The sequence below is a fragment of the Lygodium microphyllum genome, chromosome 4 (assembly GCF_053477565.2).
Source record: "Lygodium microphyllum isolate KBCC chromosome 4, Lygodium_microphyllum_v1.1.10, whole genome shotgun sequence".
Classification (NCBI taxonomy): Eukaryota; Viridiplantae; Streptophyta; class Polypodiopsida; order Schizaeales; family Lygodiaceae; genus Lygodium; species Lygodium microphyllum.
This window is the reverse complement of record NC_141138.1, coordinates 63,639,288-63,661,127: the sequence shown is the minus strand read 5'-3', so window position 1 is coordinate 63,661,127 and position 21,840 is coordinate 63,639,288. Positions and strand designations below refer to the sequence as shown.

General features: G+C 39.7%; 1 protein-coding gene across 1 annotated transcript; it reads left to right on the top strand.

Annotated features, from left to right (window-relative positions):
* The first annotated feature begins 17,923 nt into the window (after positions 1-17,923).
* LOC148037102 (uncharacterized) lies at positions 17,924-19,937 on the top strand. The gene is made up of 4 exons (XM_087677237.1): positions 17,924-18,237; positions 18,875-18,996; positions 19,170-19,348; positions 19,500-19,937. Exons 1-4 carry the CDS (start codon positions 17,974-17,976, stop codon positions 19,607-19,609), a joined length of 675 nt encoding a protein of 224 aa, XP_087533363.1. The 5' UTR covers positions 17,924-17,973; the 3' UTR covers positions 19,610-19,937.
* The last annotated feature ends 1,903 nt before the right edge of the window (positions 19,938-21,840 follow it).

Below are 21,840 nucleotides of genomic sequence, written 5' to 3'. Positions count from 1 at the left end.
TGTGTGTGTGTGGGTCTGTGTGTGTATGTGCATGTGCATGTGCGTGTGTGTATGTGTGTGTGAGTATCATGTTAAAGCAATATGCTAATTATGACCATATCCATTTAGAAGCTAAATTTTTCTTTAATGTTTATTTTAAATGGAAGCATTAAATTTACCTTACCACCCCATTTTTATACTTTTTTTTAAAAGAATGTTACATTGCATTAAAAAGGTGAGAAAATTACAAGTATGGCCCTTTTAATCAGGATGTATAATGCTAGACTAGTATTAATATTGTATTCAATAGGCAGTCCTTATAATAGCATATTATCACTTATTTAAGAAGGGAAAGGGAAAAGGAGAATAATTCAAAGGTGTCTATATCTAAGAATAGAGATGCCTTAATAAAAGATGTAACATGGGTTGTGTGTGCGTGTGCGTGTGCGTGTGCATGTGTGTGTGCGTGTGAAGTGCATGTGCCATATTGTTTACATGATCTTTTAGACATGCTTTTTGGTTTCTAAATAATGCATATATAGTTACAATGGCACATATATTTGTTTTCGATTGTCTATTTTTTGTGGTTGCAATAAACAAGGGCAATCGAGGTTAGTAGTGTCTTCTCTCAAATTAATTCTATCATGGTCGCACTTAGTCCCTCAAAAAGTTATTTTTAAATCACATGGGCAAAAACGTTTTCAAACAATGAAGAAAGCACTCAAAGAGTTGCATTTGATTAGATGGTGCATATTGCACATTTCAAATCAACCAATCAGAAGGGTAGACCTTATAAGCCCCAAGATAGAACTCCCATTTTGCAAGTGAGTAGGGGGAAGGGAGAGGTAAGAAACTCCACTGCCCTTGTTCACCCTAAGGGGTATCGAGTAATAGTGGGGGGTAGAATCCCTACACCCCCACTACCCCTTTCTTGCAACCTATTAGGGGTTAAAGGTCACCTATGCCTAGCTACCTACATTTGCTTTGTCCATAGTGCCTGCACACTTGTACACTACAAATGGTGACCGCCCACCATCATTGTCACTTTATTCTTTATTCTTTCTATGATAATAGAATAAGGGAAGCTAGATCATACATTATGATGGTTGGAGTTTCCACATGCCATCTTGCGTTCTCTTGCTTCCACCTCCATAGCTCTTGCACCCTTTGGCTTTCACTTATGCTCTCGCTCATGCTTCACCTTTCAATTGGTATTAGAGGGGGCATTCGCGAAGCTTCACTGACATTAACTTTAGCCTAGGAAGAGAGCTTCATTCTCAATTTTCGTAATAATAACTCATTAAGGTATGCATCAACCTAGTTGCTTCTTTAATCATATGTACACCTTCCAGGCTTATTGAAGACCTTTTGGACATTGCTTTGAACCTTTTCTAGCAATCATTGAGCTCCAATAATAATAGGAGCAACCCTAGGACAACCAGCATGATTTGCGCTTGTTGTCCTAGCTATTCCTCCTCACTCCTCTCCAATCAATTCGAGTCTTTGTTTGAGCTTGGTAGTCCTCCTTGGCATTTACTCCTAGGCACTTATGGCTTAATCTTGAGCATTTCTTGGAGAGATTGAAGTAAGCCATTACTCTACCATTCAAGGTAGACCTCTTATTCACTATTTGGGTAGTAAGTATTTGCTTGGTTAATGTTCTACTAATGCTTATGGGGCAAGTTTATTAAGCCCAAATGATGTATTGATGCTCAAGAAAGGCTTTTGGATCCATTAAAGCTCAAATAGCTCAGTCATTGAAGGTTTCTTTGTTATTATACCTTGTGGATAGCAAGCTTATAGGTTGAAGGCTTATGCATTGAATGCCTACTACACTTTGGGCATGCTACATGGACATATTGATGCTTGGTATCGATTATTATGCCTGAATATGCTTATATCGAGCTCTATGCTTTGGATTTGAACTTTGTTGGACAAATTCTTGATGTGGCTATTTGTATCAATGGTTTCCCAGTTATGGGCTTGAAGGCCTATTGTTGATATATGCTCTCAGATGTATTGCTTGCTTTATGTCTTTGGATGCCCAGATGTTATGAGACATATGTAATGAGATTTTCTTAGCTCTTGGACATTCTATATTTGCTTTCATGGGAGCACTTTAATATTTTTCATTATAGAGCTTGGTTTATTTGAGATAGTGGGAGTCTCTTGCATATGTATATGATTAGTTGGTTTCATTCTATACTATCCTTGCAGACATTAATGATTGTGGGCTGATTTAACTTTGGTTTGTACATCCGGTACTTCCTCTTATAAGATGGATTTGTTAGGTTTGATGCATTCTTGGTTATGTACTTGAGCTTCACTATTCATATGCAGTGAGTTAGTTGTAAATTGGTAGATCCCCATTGCTTTTGGAGATTTGTTATGCATATAGTTAGCTTATGTATATACTACTCCTCTATTTGGGATTGCATCTATGCATCTAACATCTTGGGATTTGCGACAACATTTGGTATCTTGGTGGTTTTATGATCTTTTTTGCACTACTAGTTGCATTGTATATCCAAGTTGCTACCCAAATATCCTTGGCATTGGGATCTTTGTATTTTGATCTTCTACCTATAGCTATACACTCATTTACTATAGTTTTGCATGCTAAAAATAATTTTTGAGTAATTTAATTAAGGGTAGACACTTGTATTGTATACTCTAATACTCCTAGTGTATTGGCTCAATCTTCCTCCTATTGTATGCTTTTTGGATTACTTTTGAGGCCAATTTACCTCAAGGGATTTGTGAAAAAAGGCAGGGAATATCTAGTGTGAAAATTGAGAAAGAGTCTCCATGGACTTAAGCACACACCTAGGGAATGGTACAACAAGTTCGATGCTTATGTGCATTCATAGGGTTATTTTTGCACTGATATGGATCTCTATCTTTACACGTGAAGAAGACCCATGATGATAGCCTTATCATTTTGATATTGTATATTGATTATATATTCATTGGTGGGAGTGCTCATGTTGAGTTGGATTCTTTGAAGACTTGATTCAAGAAGAGCTTTGAGATAAAGGACATGGGACATTCCTCTCACATACTTCATATGTGCATTATGCCCAATCACTCTAAGGGACTTCTCTACTTGTCCCAAAAGGAGTACATCCACAGAGTACTTGAGTGATTCCATGCTTATTGGCTGCCCATTACCTTCTCATGTGAAGGTCAATTAGACAAAGTGTCCCTAGTCACATGATGAGAAGGCCAATATGGCCAAGATCCCATATGCATCGATAGTGGATAGCTTGATCTATGCCATGATAGCCACTAGAACTAATATAGAATTTGCAGTGGGAGTTGTGGCTTGTGATATGGCAACACCCGGTCGGTGACATAAGGACTCCGTGAAGGGTATCATGAGATACCTTAAAGGCATTGCAAATACATGCATTTGTTATGTTGGCCACGATACTAGAGTCGTGGGTTACATAGACTTTGATTATGCAATAGATAGACAATATGAAGTCCACCTCTAGCTATGTCTTCATCTTTGCTAAAGGTGTTGTTCTTGGATATCCATGGTGCAAAAATGCATAGCCTTGTCTACTGCCGAGGTTGACTACATTGTAGCCACTTAGGCTTGCAAGGAGTCCCTATGGTTAGGCCATCTGGTTGGAGGCCTTATTACAACTATGACTCCTATATTGCATTAAGACTCTATGAATGCTAACTAGTTGCATGAAATCCGGTCTTTCATGTGAAGACTAAGCATAGTGAGGTTCTTGTCAGAGAGGTGATTGAGGGCAAGCAAATAAAGCTTGTCAAGATCTCGATTAATGAGAATCTTGTAGATCTATTCACTAAAGTCTCCCATTGGAATATTGTACATTCCTTAGAAAGTTGATGGGTGTAGGATGAGATGGCATTTATTTCACATCCTATTATACTTATATGTACACATTGTACTTTGTCATTTTTTTTCTTGTTCTCTTTGTCACTTGAGCACATTCTCCTTTAATTAATAGGTTACTAGAGTTTAAGGACCACATGTGCCTAGGCCCCTACATTTACTTTGTACACAATTCTTGCACACCTCTACACTAAAAGTGGTGGCTGCCCATTACTGTCACTTTATTCTTTATTCTTTCGATGGAAATAGAATAAGGAAAGGCATGTCACATTGTGACTATTCGATTTCTCACATACCATCTTGCTCTCTCTTGTTTGAACATCCATAGCTCTTACATCCTGTGATTTTTGATTGTGCTCTCCCTCTTACTCCACCTTTCATGACTAGGCCCTAAGAGGGAAGTGGTAGTGCTAAGTAGAACATATAGTCATATAGAGGGAGAATCAGGGAGGCAAAGAGCATGCAATTAATAAGACTCTCTCTCTCTCTCTCTCTCTCTCTCTCTCTCCACACCTTGATTATTTTAGCTCTCCATATGGAGGTTGTTAGAAGACAAGCATAGAAACCCACTGTAAGCAAGGGAGTATAAGGGTAGATGAGTGTGAATAGCCCTAGGGGCAGGGGAAACCCTAACCCTAACTGGCAAGGGCTATATAAACAACCTATGGGTCACTATCATGTGAGAGAGAGTGTACCCAAGTTGTACTCTAAGCAACTTATTAACCAAGATTTCATTCTTGTACTTTGAGCTCTCTTCTCCCTCTTGTGCACACATTCCAATGCTGTAAACTCTGATTCTCAACATGGTATCAAAGCCATCTCTGATCTCCTCAGCTTCCCTCAGCATCAGCTATGACTAAGTGCACATGAGCTATCATTTCCTTCATCTTATCCTTCTTTCCTCCATAGCTGCCTACAACCTACCTCCATTGGAGGACTTGGGGAGGACAAAGAAGGCCATATCTCCCTCTGCTTTCTTCTAGGGATTTCTTGCCTATCTCAGGGCGAATCAGGCTGGCACGATAGACGTCAAGATTGGTCGACAGCGTGGGCAGCATTGCGTGAATTTCAGAAACGGCACAGTTTTCTGACAGCGCAGAAATCGGGCTACTATACATGTAGCAGGTGGTGCAATCCGTACTGCTATCTTGGGGCTTTGATAGCCCCCCAAGTGGGCTATCCTCAACTAAAAGGGTTCCTGGAAATTCCTCTCACAGAGAGAGATCTCTGCCAAACCCTAACTGTGTTTTTTTGGGCAGCCATAGCCAACAAGCTCCAAGCTTGACATTTTATCATGTTTTCACTCTGAGCCTCATTAACAGTGATTCTAATCACTGAAGCAGAGTCTCTGAAGCCTATTCGAGATTCTAAAGCTCTTGGGCATGCTCAATGGATATCACCAAGCATCGGGAAGCCGACTTCCAACCGGGTTCCATTCAAGCACTTCACTAAGCTTGACAATAGTGTTTTTTTTAACACTAATCATGAATCATCAAGTTATTTGCTTGCTGGGCAATCACTAAAACCCAGTGAGTTTTTATTCCTCTTCATATATTGTTGTAAGGTTATGTGTAAAATTAACACATAGACCATCATGCACTAGAAGTGTATTGCATACTGTGAGTGACTTTGTCTCAAGTACATTGGTCAGTGAAATCAATAGCATGAGTATCATCGTACTCTCCTCGGAATCATCAGTAACAAGCATTGAGATCATAGACAAACCGTGTCCAACACAAGCTTCATCCACTAAGCCATACCACAAGGAGGAGCCTAAAGTCCAGTCTAGGTTTACTTCATTAAAACCTAAAAAGACTATTAAACCTCGGAAGAAGCTTGCACATAAGAAAGGACCACCAAAGTCATACTTTGAAATATTACACTTATATGATTTTCAGCCTTTCTCTCCATTGCAACTTTGACTTCACATTGTCTAATTTGCTTCCGCATTCAGTGAAAAGTTTGTAAGGGACTAGACACTGCCCTTGTCCTAACAAGTGGTAAGACCTTCCCAATGACCACAACATATGCTGATGTCCATCCTCAAATTTGAAAGTTTGATGGTAAGGATTTCCACCCATGGCAGGTACTTATAAAATACAAAATGATGGAGAGAGGGTATTGGCCTCTCATTCAAGGCAGTAGAGCTGTAAACTCTTCAAATATGATTGATATAGAGGATGACCAACGTGCTCAAGCAATCATAATGCTACACTTAGATGAATCCCTGATTCATCATGTTGATTAACTAAACACTGCTAAAGAAAAATGGGATGAGCTTGAAAAGCTCTATGGAGCCACTGGCAAAAATACTAAAATCTTCCTTAAAATTGAAATTTTTAGCTTGGAATATTGTTCAGGAGAAGATTTGGGAAAATTCATTTCTCATATGAAGGGACTTATGGCACAACTTGCTTCTGTACAAGCTCCAATACATGAAGAAGATGCTATTGCTATTCTCCTAAAAGCTATAAAACAGGTGTTTCCTACTCTTGTAACCACTCTCACCAACATTTCAGATCCTACTTTGGCAAGTACCATTCAATCCTGTTTGGATGAAGAAAAGAGGAACCACAAAGAAAGCAGCAACAGTCAGGCAACTTCAAATTCCCGTGAACAAGTATTGGTTCATACAGTTCTCACTAGATGTTCTTTCTGTAAGAGAAAAGGACATCTTGTAAACAATTGCTGGAAGAAGTATCCCGAGAAGATGAAATGCAACAAATGCAAGAAGACACGTCATATCACTAGTAAATGCCCCAACACTCCCGAAATACCCAAAGAATTGGTGGCCAACTATGTCTCCAATTCATCTGAAGATCGATTGTTTTGACTATTTAAATCATCTACCTAAAACAACCTTGTAAGCCTGATTTATAAAGGCATCCCAAAAAGGGGGGGAATCTCTTACATGCCTTGTAATCCAATGCCACCCTGGCATTGAGGGGGGGTGTTAGAAGACAGGCATAGAAACCCATTGTAAGCAAGGGAGTATAAGGGCAGATGAGTGTGAATAGCCCTAGGGGGAGAGGAAACCCTAACCCTAGCTGGCAAGGGCTATATAAATAGCCTATGGGTCACTATCATGTGAGAGAGAGTGTACCCAAGTTGTACTCTAAGCAACTTATTAAGCAAGATTTCATTCTTGTACTTTGAGCTCTCTTCTCCCTCTTGTGCACACATTCCAATGCTACAAACTCTGATTCTCAACAGAGGTGAGATTGCTCAATACCCCCTTGATGAGATATAAGTCTTGAGTTTTAATTTCTTATCAACTTATCTCTTTGTGTGCATCAAGATTGATTGTCTACTAATAATATCCATTTCACCTTTAGGAAAAAAGGTTCTTTTGGAGCATTGAACATTATGAGAACTTGATCATTGTTGGGCTACTTTTGTATTTTCTTGGTCATACATTGATAGAAGAGGAGTTTGTTCATTGGTTTGGTGCTATATATTAAAAGAAGGCATCATTGGTCTAGTTTAAGGTAAAGGCTTGTACATGGTTTTGGTGAGTACCAAGGCTTAGAGGAACTAGGTTCTTGCCCCCTTGGTTGGCCACAGAGGCAATATGGTTCATGCTTTATTGTGATCCATCTTTTTCTCCTAACTATGTTCTTTTGAGTTGATGTTTGATATGGATCTAATTCACAAATTTGCATATGTGACTAGATGGTGAAGTCATTATGCTTGCTACTCCTAATAAGGAAGGTACTTCAAGTACATATTGTTGCTACTCATTTGGAGATGCTTAAGCTAAAGTGTCAAATCTAATATTTGCAAGTGCAAGATGTCCGAAATGGGTTTGAAATTGAAGTTGTGGTGCGATTCTCACCCTTTCCAACAATGTACTATAGTTGCAATGAGATGGGAATTTTGCAAAAGCCTACCTAAAGAGAACACAACTAGGGTGGTGATTCCCACCCTTTCCAACAATATACTACAATTGCAAAGAGAATGGACATTTTGTGAAAGCCTATCTAAAGAGAGCAACATAACTAGAGTTTGCTTTTGCCAATAGGCCTCATACATGAGGCACTGACCATCCCAAAAGGGAAAGAGAGTAAGAGCTTTGCTAATGTGGCAAGCATCTCTCAATTAAACTAGGGTCTTCCTAGTTATTGCAAGGAGATCCCATGTTTAACAGAGCCAATGTGAAATTGTGCCATGTTCTTTGTCTCATTGGTCCACGTGTGCACCTTAACCTTTTTATCATATGTGGAGTGTGATCAATGCCATCAATCATGTGTCCCAAAATGAGGTAAAGGTGCTTTCATTTTTTTCACATCGGCTTACCTAGTACCTCATTTGTGGAGTCTATGAGAGTGGACTTTGAAAATTGAGGCGAAGAAGAAAGAAGTGGAGAAAATAGGAGTCATCACACGCAATGGAGAAAAATGATGTGCAAGAAAAGGGTGAGACCAAAAGGTACAAAGTAAGAATATTTGAAGAGAAGGAGTAAAGCCAAGGACTCACAATAAAAACCCAATGAATAGACTAAACGATCATTTGCACATAAATTGTGCCCTCCTTCGATGGTTTATTTATGCTTCAAAATTGCAGATTCATGCATTAAATTGCCAAGATACTTTAACTATTCTTGTCTTGATGGTCATGTGGCCTTTTTAGAGTACCTGTAAAAAGCAAGAAGGGTTGCGAAGGGGTCCATCATCTTGAAAATAGAAAATGATGCTTGATATGTATGCCCATAGAGGTTGGAGGTGTGCCCAAAAGAGGCTTGCCCATAAATGGCTTTGTATGGAAGATAAGCATATGATGTATGCTCTAGGAAGAGATGACAATATTCCATAAGCACAGTAAGGTAGAGTGGTACTATCTAAATGCTATATAAGCATGTACTTGACACTTATTTCAATGCAATGGAACTATCAGTTTGAGTCATTGTCAGTCTTATACAAGAATGTCTTTATGAGTCCAAGCTTACATCTTGGAACCTAATTCACGTGTGTAACAATTAGTCTATCTAAGTCCATGTCATTATGAGTAGTGTCTTCATCTTTCATCCACCATAGCTAAACCTTGCTCTAGATCCATGTCTCTCAACATGGTATCAGAGCTCTGACTGAGCTAGGTAGCAAGTGGTGTGATTTCTTCTTCTTTGCAAGCTCTACAATCTGTCCTTCTTTCATTCTTCTCCTTGTACAATTCCACTTCCATCCCAATCTCTCAAGCCATCAAACATCAAGTGTGTATACGAGGCGAAGGAGCTCAAGAAAGAAGGTGCTACTCAAGGCAATCAAGAAGCTTGGTTTGGTCTTCACTGTGAAGGTATTGAAAGTTCTTGTCATTTCGATTTTCTCAAGCTATCATTTGAAAGGAGTAGAAGAAGGGTGTAGCCATTGAAGTTTGGTTCAAGGTTCACATTGGTGTGCCCTTGAGGTTTGGCAAAAGGCTTGCTTAAGCTAGGGGCTTGCTTAAGCTGGGGGGAAACTTGGCTCATTAAGCAGGGGGCATGCTTGTGCTCTGTAAGCAAGAGGGTTGCCTACCCAAAGAAGCAGGGGGCCTACTTTCTAGTTCTAAGATAGAGAGAGAAGAGAAAAAAGAGGTAATTCTGTGAAGAGCTCAAGCTCCAAGCCTCAATGTTCATTAATTAAGTATATTTTCTACCTAGTCGATTGATTCAAAAACATGCCGCATGATTTTTAAAAAAAACAGCGCCGCCTAAAGCAGCTTGTCATATTTGGTGCTTGGAGCAGCTTGACATTATCTTCGTTTCTTTTTTTTCTCTAAAGTCTAAGATTTAGGTTGAAAAAGGCTTTTACTCAATCAAGCTCCTTTCACACTACAAACTGGTTCTTCATTAAACCCATTCTTAAACCTCATTCACACTTTCTCTCCCACACTCAAAGTCCATTCACGTTGATCTCGATTTTAAAACTTGTTTGCCTCCAATCTTTTTTACTCTACTCCATCAAGTGTCTTTAGACACTAGCATTGCGTGCCTTTCTCAATATCTTTGTAAAAAAGGATTAGACACTGCCCGAGTATACGTGCGGTAAGACCTTCCCAATATTGAAATGTTTTGCTTGCACCTTACACAAGAATTCAACGTTAAGAGAAAACTCAATGCCATTCCCTTCCGCAAGTCAAAACCAAAATCCCGAAACTTATGCATTTCAAGTCCATGTATCCCAAAATTTGTGCCAAAAGAGAGCTTGTCAAGACAAAGCCATGAACCCATTAGTGTATCCATTTGTAAAAGCATGAAGCACAAAGATCGTGTTAAGAAGACTAAAGCAAAAAGAGAAGTACCACACATCAACAAAGGGGACAAGGATTACAACAAAGTAAAAGAGCATCAAGACCAAGAAGGAGTCCAAGAAGATCAAAGACACCCAAAAGATCAACGATATTACCAAAGGTTGCCAAAGAAGCAAGATAAAGAAATTATTTCCGTTGCTAACAACAAAGAACTTTCCCTTACTGGATTATGTTTCCTGTAGTGGATCTTGTTTCCCATAGTGGATGTAAAAAACCCTTACCAAAATGTAAAGTTTCAAGCCTTAACTTAACTAGGCTACTAAAGAGCTAGTCTCCTGGACCATGTATACATGTAGGGGGGGCAATCTGACATGTCCGCCAGTCTTAATCCAAGGTGCATCGTTAAGTAGTCCATCAATAGGTTTTCCAAAATTACACTGCCTGGCGCTCCTTGGAGTATCACAGGGTTTGTCACTTAGGCCCTACTAAGTCTACATTGCAACGGAAGAATTCCGACACCAAACCCACTAGGATCGACCTGAATTTTTGGGTTCCTAAAATTAGATGGGTCTCCTAATAGCCAGCTAGCATCAGTAATTTCGAGTTCCCACTTCTTATAGGATTAGTCAAACTGAAACGAACTTGCCAGTGCACTTGGTTCAAAGAGAATGGGAGATGGAGGGGAGTGCGGTACGTCAACCCTCTTGTCCATAAGGCAAAATCCCATTCCAGCCCCCTAAAACAATGCAAGTCAGTTCTACCTAATGACTAGTTGGGTCGTCTTCTTATTTCTATCACCGATTTAGAAAAGCTCCCAGCTAACTGGAACCACCCTACCATTGGATGGACCCATCGTGGGTCACGCCCACCCAATTTCTTTTGATGACGGTTTTGATGACGGTATCATCTTTAGCTTTTTAATTACCTACAACACATTTATTGAGACATATACAACCAGCTTCCTTAATTAGTCTGTTAAATCACAGGTTGGGTCGTCTTTTTATTTCTATCACCGATTTAGAAAAGCTCCCAGCTAACCGGAACCACCCTACCGTTGGACGGACCCATCGTGGGTCACGCCCACCCAATTTCTTTTGATGACGATATCATCTTTAGCTTTTTAATTACCTACAACACATTTATTGAGACATATACAACCAACTTCCTTAATTAGTCTGTTAAATCATAGGTTCCTTCACGTAATTTATTTCATAGACATGCATACAATTCAAACAACCCTTGAATTTAAAAAAATTCATTTATTATATTGAAAGTTTATTACAATTTTCATCTTTTCGATCATGCGAAAGATATACAAAATTCCACAAGGATATTATGTCCACCAAGATTCCTCCCTCATAACTAGTATTAGGGTCCTAGGATCCCATCCTGGGTTGCGAAGGTGATCTCGGATTCTAGGAGTAATGGGGAATTTATGGTCAGAGCCCCCCCTGGCATTCACATTTCCTACTACTTAAGACTATCCCTATGAACAGACCTTTCCGCTATGGAGCCGGTCTAAGCCTCTCGAAGCAATAATCATGACCCCCTTGGAGTAGGGTCTCACAGCTAGCTTCGGGGTAGCCTAGCGCGATTTTTCCTTTTATCTTGTTTGTCAACGTTTTTAATCAGAGATCTAGATTCTAACAAACACAAACAATCCTTTCAAACAATGACAATCACACCAGCATGTAGTTCACAACTTCACATAGCCAAGGTAGATTCTTAACCCCAAGGTAACCTTTCATTCTAATGAGGATTCTTCTTCCCATAAAAAAGTGTTGAGTATAAATATTTCAATGTCATTAATCAAGACACGAATTTTTCATTTAGGGCTAACTTACCCAACATAAGCGAATTTCCTTTAGTTGGTACTTAGAAAAATATTGCGCCAATAATTTAATCAGATGATTTACAAGGTTTTTTAACTAGACTTTCACTTTTTAAGCATTAATCAACTCCTACCATTGTCATGCTTGGCAATCACTATAAGATACATGCCTCATACTGACGTTCAAAGCGACAAAAATTCTCATAAAAAAATTACCCCCATTGTCACTAAACACATCGGTATTAGTGTCTCCGTGAAACCGTTGCTATTGGCATCGGTATATGCATTGGTATTTGTGTCGATTTTGTGATGCAAATACCAACACAAATACCGATGCCAATAGCGACGATTTGCAATGCTTATTGCGACGCCAATAGTGACACATATAGTAGATTTGCGATGCTAATAGCGACGATTTACAGAGAAAAAAATTTGTGGCAGGGCAACAAGCCTTGCTTCCCTGTCGCATGTAGAATTATGTATTGTATTTATATTCTACAAATGGATTACATGTTAAGTGTACAATGGTCGTCAAAATAAGCGCAAAATGTACTTGAATCCACAAGACTGATACATAGAATAAATACAAGATCGCTTATGAAAACTCATGGAATCATGGCAAGATATAAAGGATGATAATAACATAGTACATAAAAGATACCAACATAAATCACAGGATCAAAAAGGAAGAGGATGTGTGCTCCACGAATCCAAGTACGAGCTATAGATCCTCGCTATTCGAAAGCTCATCTCGACGCAAAGGAGCATTGAACGAAGTCTGCAAGAAAAAAAAAACAACTACACATCAGTCCACCATACGTAATACATTTTAATAAAAATAGTAACTACGAACAAGAAAGATGAGTGACTTACTGGGCCGTCGTATGCATACAGTCTATCATTCAATGTAGTGAGACCGTGTCTCTCTGTATATCGAGTCTCTAGGCCAGTGGGATTGTGGTTTATAATGGAGTGCTACAAAGAAAACAAAATACAACTATTAGAAACATGATTGTCCAATACAAGTGATATTACAAAAAGAAAGCGAGAAGAACAAAAGAAAAACTTACAAAGTTCTCCAGATAAGTCCTATGGTCGCCACTCCCAAGATGATAGACCACCCCTACCTCTAATCGTGCCCTCGATGCCTCATGTCGCTATCTCCAATATCTTGGAGAATCTGTAGCCTCCTCCCTGAGTCTCCGCCAATCATATGCATCTAGCCACTTGGACTTTGAGGGTGCCACTCTTGAGTGCCATGTATACATTTGATCGTCACTGTGATGTGTACGTACACATGCACTCCATCATCCAGCCTATGAAAAACCTCTGTCGCGGTGTGTACCGAAAACTCCTCATGTAAGGATGCCTCGTATGAGAGAGTTGTACCAATAAGTTTTTCGATACAATGTTCTTCCAATGGTCCACGACATTGTACCGAAAAACTTATTGGTATAACTCTCTCATACGAGACATCACTCTCCTTCCCTCATCATTCATGATTATGACTCCTGCCCTGTCATCTACAAGGTATCTATACCCCTCTTAGGTATGTCTAAGATATGTCCTCTCCCACCTACGACCGCGCTCCTAGGCATAACTAGGAGACCCACTAGTGCATAGATCGGATACTGTATGCGCGCGTAGTGAGCGTCGGAAGGTTCCCAAGAACAAAAGAACTCTACTTTTGCACAAAAAACAAGAGAGAAAGCTTGCACGACATGAAGCAAAATACTAATTGGGTACAATCGCCCCCCATACCTTGTGTGAGCACTCCACAAAGCATGTATTCGATATATTATTCATCTCCAAGCTCAAAAAATAGCCCAATTTACATTTAGCACGCTTTAGCTTTTGTGTTTGCTTTTGTCCCACTAAAGAATTAAAGCTATTGGGCGCCCAAGGAGTCAGGTGGTGCCCAAATACAATGTCCAATATAAATATTTAAATCATGCACCCATGCGCATACAAAATAATAAATAAATATCAAGCGCTTCAATAAATAAGTGCATTAAAATAAATATTGGCACTACGCCTAAGATGCGCACCCATAAAAAATGATAATGAATACACGCTATCACCCAGTGCTTCTCAACGCCACCGCTGCCTGCTCTACACATCAACTGAAGCACTCACAATTGTTAGAAAATAATAAAATTAAACCGGCAAAAGTGAATACCTAGCAATCTTCAGCTACAAAATAAATAAATTGGTTAGAACTTAATCCTAGCCTTAATTTATTATGAGTGCGCACTCTAAACTCATAAACGTCGATTAATTTAAATATGTATTTTGCAGAATCGCCCGCTATGGAATCACCCACTTGCACATTAAATTAACAAGATGCCCAAAAAGGACGAGCATTCCCATCGACTTTTCACACAAGGAATCCACCTTGTGTATGAGCCTCGGCAATAATTAAATTTTTACGGAATCCATCGCAAAACCTTACAGAATCCACCGTGGAATATGCCTCCTGGTATCACCCCTGTACATCTGGTGGACCCACGGGGGTGGTATCTCTTGGAGTAGCACCCATAGGGGTGCCACCTATTGACTAATGGAGCAAAAGCTAGAGTCATTGGAGTAGACGTTCCCATAGGTATGACAAATCCTACAGGTGATATAACCCCACCAAAATAACAAGACAGAGACACTACATCGGTGCCTCCACAACAACCACCTAAGCCATCCTCTCTCAAATCTGCATGAGAGCAAGGAGTAGCACATGTATAAAAAACTCTCTAATCATTTGTAGTAGAGATTCGAATTGCATTGATTGATGATTGCTTTGGAGGATTAGTTATGTCCAACGTTTATCAATTGCATTAGGAAAGAAATTAGTTATGTCTACTGTTATGTCTAATGATTGCTATGGAGGATTAGTTATATCTAATGTTTATCAATTGTATTAGAAAAGAAGTTGGTGATTTTTTTTTGCTTACAACATGAAATTAGTTCTCTAGATAAAACACCCTATGGGTTGCATTCAAATTGAACTCACAATGTAACTCATCTAAATGCAACTCATTGGAGAGTGTTAGGAGCATTTAAATGGAAGCACCTCTTGAGTGAAAGCTAGCAGGAAGAGAGGGAGATATTTTCCAAATAAATCATTTAAGGAAGAAAATGAAATGAAAGAGGGAGAGGAAGAGAGAAAACGAAATGAGAGAGGAAGAGGAGAGAGAGTAAATGTGAGAGAGAGAGAGGAAAGAGAAAAGGAAATGAGAGAGGGCACTAAGGCTCAATACATAACCTAGAAGCATATAAATACCACTGACAACACTATGACAGATATAAGTACTAGATCCAAGACAAAACATCAAACCATCCTACGATAGGGGTACTGCATCCAATGAGTATCAAGAGAGCATGTACATGTCACAATTAGTCCTATTGTTTGACTATAATATATCTAACAAATGGCTCATGTATCATCCAATGATAAGAGGCATGAAGTGTCTTAAATTAATGCTTGATGTGAGAAGTGACAGTCAAACTCAATGAGACTAAGCTTCAATCTCAATCCAAGTGCATTCCAGAAGCATGGCCAAGTATATGGCATCAACCATAGACATTAGTGTAGCATGCAAAGTAATCAATAAGCATCAACAAGCAATAAGCATGAAGTTTCTCTGACAAAATAGCATTCAACCCTACTTATTACAAAAGTGAAAGGTTAGATGCAGACGATTGGTGCCGACTGAGGGAGGAAGCGCTACAGATTCTCCAGGATGTTGGAATCAGCAGCGCGAGGCGGCGAGGGCATGACTCGAGGCCAGAGTGGTCCATCATCTTGGGAGTGGCGGCCACAGGACATATTTGGAGGACTTTGTAAGTTTTTCTTTTGTTTTGCTTGTTTATTTTTTTGAAATATTCTTTGTATTGACAATCATGTTTCTAACAGTTAGCATTTTGTTTTCTTTGCAGCACTCCATTACAAATCGCGATCCGACTGGCCTTGAGACTCAATATGCAGATAGGCACGGTCTCAGGGCATTGGTCGACCGATTGTATAGACGCGGCAGCCTTGTAAGTCACTCATCTTTCTTGTCCATAGTTACCATGAGATATTTGAATGCATTATTATATGGTGGATTGATGTGTTGTTTCTTTTTCTGCAGAGTCCGTTTGATGCTCCTTTGCGGCGGGACGAGCTTTCGGGGGACGAGGATATGTAGCTCGCCCTTGGATCCCTGGAGCTCACACACCTTTATTTTTGAGTCGCCTAATCTATGTAGACATTTTCTATGTATTAGTGATATCCTGTCATGATTGTACCGATTGCTTTTTATGTGATCATGTATTTATTTCATGTATCAGTTTTATGATTTCAGTATACATTGTTTTTGTTTGCAAGCGCATTGTACACAGTAGTACAGAAACTATTTTGTATGGCTCTCATAAAGCACACAGTGCTATATGTGGTAGGGCAGCTTGTTGCCATGCCACAAAATTTTTTTAATCCATGTTACTGTTGCTATTAGCGTCACAAACCATCACTATCAGCGTCGGTATTGGCGTTGCTATGGCGTCGCCAATAACGACTCTTTTTGCGACGACGGGGGCAAATTTTGTTGTTTGCATTTTCGTCGCTTTAAACGTCGATATAAGGCCTATATCTTGTAGTGCATAGAGGCATGTATGTGTGCCCAAAAGAGGCTTGCCCATAAGTGGCTTTGTATGGAAGATATGTATATAATGTATGTTCTAAGAAGAGATGATAGAATCCCATAAGCACAGTGAGGTAGAGTGGTACTATCCAAATGCTATATAACCATGTACTTGCCACTCATTTCAATGTGATAGACCTATCAGTTTGAGTCATTGTCAATGTCATTGTCCATCTTACACAATAATGTCTTTATGAGTCCAATCTTCCATCTTGGAACCTAATTCACTTGTGCAATAGTTAGTCTATCTAAGTCCATGTTATCATGAGTAGTGTCTTCATCTTTCATCCACCATAGCTAAACCTTGCTCTAGGTCTATGTTGCTCAACACATCATTTATAGATTGTATTGCCCGAGCTTCACACAGAGCCTTGGAGATGGGAGTTGCATGGCTCTCAATTTGAGGATGGAAAGTGAGTATCTCTTAGTAGCCTCTATATATAACTCTAATACCTCAACTACGAGGGCTAAGCAAAGGTTCCTAATCATAAGTAACCTCTATGTCAAGTAAGAATATTCTCTTTCTTTTTGGTTCTATGTATTGAAAGTCCTGTTGTTGTTGCTGAAACTTGTGTTAAATTCCCTCCTAAGTGTATCATGTTGCTCTAGCAAAGGTCTTGTAAAGTTTAGAAATTGAGGCCACAAGCGATCCTAGTACTCTACATGCCTAAATTTGACAACTATCATGCCTATTGTAGGCTATTTTGCTATCAAAACAAGTTTAAAAGAAATATTTGTCAAATGAGATGTCTTGCTAAAGATGTTATGCCAGTTTTCATTGGTACAATATATAGTATACTTACATTTATAAATACTTTTTGCAACTTAATCTAGATGAATGAAATGTATATTAAAACTTGTATATCACATGAAATGTTGGGCATCCCATCAAATTTAAGCCCTAACACCCCGCATGAAGCCCCTCACAGATGAGGTCTCTCTAGTTCATCATGCTAGGCCTTAACAAATGTGGCAAAATTCCTAGATTACACAATAAATAAATAAATAAATAAATAAATATATAGACAATAGTAACCCAAAAGTTAACCATCTACCATGGTTTATCATGTGCGAGGTGTATGATTGGACTGGAAAGACAACCCTTGTTGGTGCATCTACCAAGTCAGCCTTCAAATCCCTTGGGCCCCCTTCATGGGATGTGAGAATCCGGAAGGCAGAGCAGTGTGTGTGAACAGGCGTAACCATTTCATCGTCAAAATTCCAAGAGGGCCGCCGCGCAATAAATAAGGCAGCAGGCGAATAATCACAGTTAAGAAAAGAAATAATGATGATGACGAGTTAGGAAAAAAAATAATGATTTATAATCTGGCCTCTTCAATTAGTCTTCATTTCATCTCTCTCTCTCCGTCTCTCTCTCGTCTTCGTGTTCCTCCGCCATGGCGTATTATTCTTCTTCGTCTTCCAATGGCGATGATGATTTCTACTGCGATCCTTGCGAGCGGAGGTTTGCGTCGTGGCATGCTCTCCATGCTCACCTCTCGCAGTCCTCTCGCCATCACTACTGCCCCGACTGTCAGCGCGATTTCCGCGACGGCAACGCGCTTCGCAACCATCGCAACTCCAAGCTCCACCAGCCTAAGGATGTCTTCTGTCCCCGCTGCAGAAAGGGCTTTGTCTCCGCCTCCGCCCTCGTCAAACATGTAAGTACGTGCAATCATTTTGTGTCTTACCCTCGTGCCATGTATAATGCTCTTGCCTTCGTATGGTTCTTTTCGCCAGCCTCTTAATCAATCATTCATGCCTGTGTTTTCTTGCTTTTAACTGTTCTTCCATTTTCTCCATCCAATGTTTTGGAGTTGCAGCACATGCTTGAGCACTAATGGTCTCGACACAGCTCTCTCCATCGTCGCTTTCATTGCCAACGCTTGCATTTTCTTGGACATTACTTTCTATTATCTTCATAGAGCCGTGAAGCTTTGTCTTATGCTCACAAGGACGACAGCAACCATCATTCTATCATTTTTAAAAACCTTTTCTTTCTCAAACTTGTGTCTGCGCACGCTATTACGCTCGCAGCCTTTCTCGACTATTGTAGGAGTGCGTTCTCTGCGTGTATATAATATATGTCTAGGTCTAATGCTCGTTAAGTGCTCAATGCGAGTGCTTTGTCCTAGAATACTGGCTCTAAAACAGAGTTTCAGTGCAATTTGTATCACGTGTCCAGGTTGATCGGCTTGTATGGCATGCTTTGTCCTCTAAGATGCATGCTAACAGCATTTATAGGAACGAAGCCCAGTCTCATTTCTCAAAATTAGGATTTTAAAAATGTCTTTGCAGATGGAGCAATCTAGCTGCCTAAACTGGACGAACATGCAAATAGTGGATGGAATGAGAACCTTGGAACAGCTAACTGGCAACATTAATTTTTTCACTAAGCCACGCATAGACTGGCATGATCAGTAAGAAATGTGGTATTTTCAGACAGTTACTGCATCTTGAACGTCGCTCCATTTGCACGGTTTTTTGATTTAATGCACAGCGTTTCTTCTTCGTCGTTTCTCCATCCGACTAGAATTTGAGGTTTTGTATCACTTATCCGCGGCTGTAATGTGGTTATGACGTTTTTATACAGCGAGGAGCCAAGTGCGTCCAGAATTATTGCTACCGAAGCTTCCTTCAATGGTGAACGTTACGTATGTCCTGTGTGTTACAGAGGATTTCTAAGCCTAAGTAGCCTGAATCAACACCTCAACTCCAATGTTCATGGGCCTTCAGAGTTCTGGTGCAGGAAGTGCCGCAGGGAATTCAAATGTAAGTTTATGATTGCTGATCCTAATCACGCCTCTCGCTGATAATTAATCTGGTCCAAATATCTAACTTATGTTTTCAGTAGAAGATCTTCTAGTAGTTTCTGAATGAGAACATCATAGAATTGCATCACATGGAAGATGATCTTTTGCAGTGCTTTCTGCGCTGGTGGCACACGTGGAATCAGAGACATGTGGTGCAATGAGTGCTGAGAGGATGAAAGACATCGTCAGAAATTTCGGAAACATGAGACTCACTTACTGAGATTAAATTTGAAGCTGAAGTAGAGTAAGTTATGTGAACTAAAGGCAGTATTTGGGCGACAGCCTGGTGATTTGTTTCAAATCAAACCCGAAATCAGTTGCATTAAAGGCCCTCATTCATTCCTAATGTCTGAGAGCTTTTGATTTGTTTTGAAACAAGCAGTAAATCGATTGTACATATGCTTTATTGCCTCTTGGTTGGAAGTTATAAATCACATTTTCCAACGATTTTATCAATGTAAGATCGCGATGAGTTGTTTTAGGTTTTTGAGTTTTGAGTGTTTTAGGTGTTGTATTTGCAAGGAATACTAGTAAATCATGCCTCTTGTTTGATGTGGAATATAATTATAAACTATCTACGCTTATATTAACAAGTTCTTGTATTTGCAAGAGATATTAATCAAACGCGTCTCTTAATGTATATTGTAGCAACATGACAGGCTACAAAATCATTAGCAACCTGCAAATCGACATAAGCCTAATGCTTTCTCCTTAGCTTTACCTTGTTCGTGATTTTGCTACTTTCAATAGTTATGCTTGAACCAAAAGCCAAAGTCATATCAGGTGCAGCCAAAGCCACCACCATGAGCTTTCAGCACATGAACTGTCGTAGCTTGGACGAAAGGTCTCTATATCTGACTGGTTAACTGCATTGGTGCGGTCGTAGAAGATTCCTGCTCTTGCAGCTAAGGCAAGCAAAGTATGCCTTCTTTAAGTAGAGGGAAAGTTAGTTTTACTGATGGATAGCACATTCCTGACATAATACTGGCGTACCGTTTACAGATGTACTCAGGATTTGACTGCTTTCCCTGTAGATGACACTGGGAAATTGGAGTAGAAAATCGTGCACCTGCAGCTAACCGTGTCTTACTCAACCATTGGTAGGTTTGGTGCATGGATGGATAGCGCACCATCCTGACTGACATGGAGGTGGATTAATATTTGTAATTATTAGCGCCTTCATGAATGAACGGCAAAAATCCCCTGATGAAACGATAGGTATTCGTGGCTGGAAGTGGTGGCTAACAGATGCTTTGCAAATGGTGAAAGTTTGGGTACGATTGTTTGCCATTTTGATAGTGTCAAACAAGTGGCACTGTGGCCCCTTGCATTACAGTGATTCCGTTTAAGCTCTGTGGTTGATTGTTTCCAGTGTTGGCAAGGCAAGGCTTTTGTCGACTTGGAGTGTGTTAAGGCATTTTTCAAAGAAATGGGCTGCAGCTACTAACTCCATGTCAATGCAACCAGAACCTATGCCACAAAAGTCCTGCGCTTATAAGTTCTCTGTACTCCACTTTATTGCAATTGTTAAGCCTTCGCTAATTAATGATGATAATTGTCCAATCATACGATGGAGTATTGTAGGAGATAGAGCTGTGCCCAAGATTTCATTTGATAGACGAGTCTTGATGTACCTTTAATTCATCTAGATTAAGTTTCAAACTATTAATTGACATACCATCCTTAACAAGACGTCATTTGATAAATACTTTTTAAAAACTTGTTCTGATGGGAAAAATAGCTAAAAACAGGCATGATAGCCATGTAGAGCATTAGGATCACTCGTGACCTCAACTCTTCAAACTTTACAAGACCTTTGTCTAAACTTTACAAGGCCAAGCTACTATACTTGGGAGGAAATTTTACATAAGTTTGAACAATAGGCTTTTCAATATGCAGGACCTAGAGGAGGAAGAGAATATTCTTCCTTGACATAAAGGTTACTTGGGGTTAGGAACCATTGCTTAGCCCTTGCAGTTGAGGTATCAAAAGTGTATATAGAGGCTATTGAAAGGTGCTTGCTTTGCATCCTCAATTTGGGAGCCATGCACCCCAATTGCAAGTTCAAACCCATTTCAGACATCTTGCACTTTCATACATTAGGTTTGACCTTTTAGCTTTAGCATCTCCAAATGAGTAGCAATGACACGTACTTGAAGCACCTTCCTTAGCATTAGCAAGCATGGCTTCACCATCTAAAGAGGTAAATTTTGAATTAGATCCATCTCAAACATTAGTTTTAAAAAAAGAGCTAGGAAAAAAAGATTAAGATCACAATAAAGCATGCACCAGAATGCCTTTGTGACCAACCATGTAGGTAGGACCTTAATGCCTCTTTGCCTAACCATGTAGGTAGGAACCCAATGCCTCCTGGCCTTGGTATTCACCAAGACCATGTACAAACCTTTACCTATGAATTTGAACTAGACTAGTGATGCCTTATGATATGTA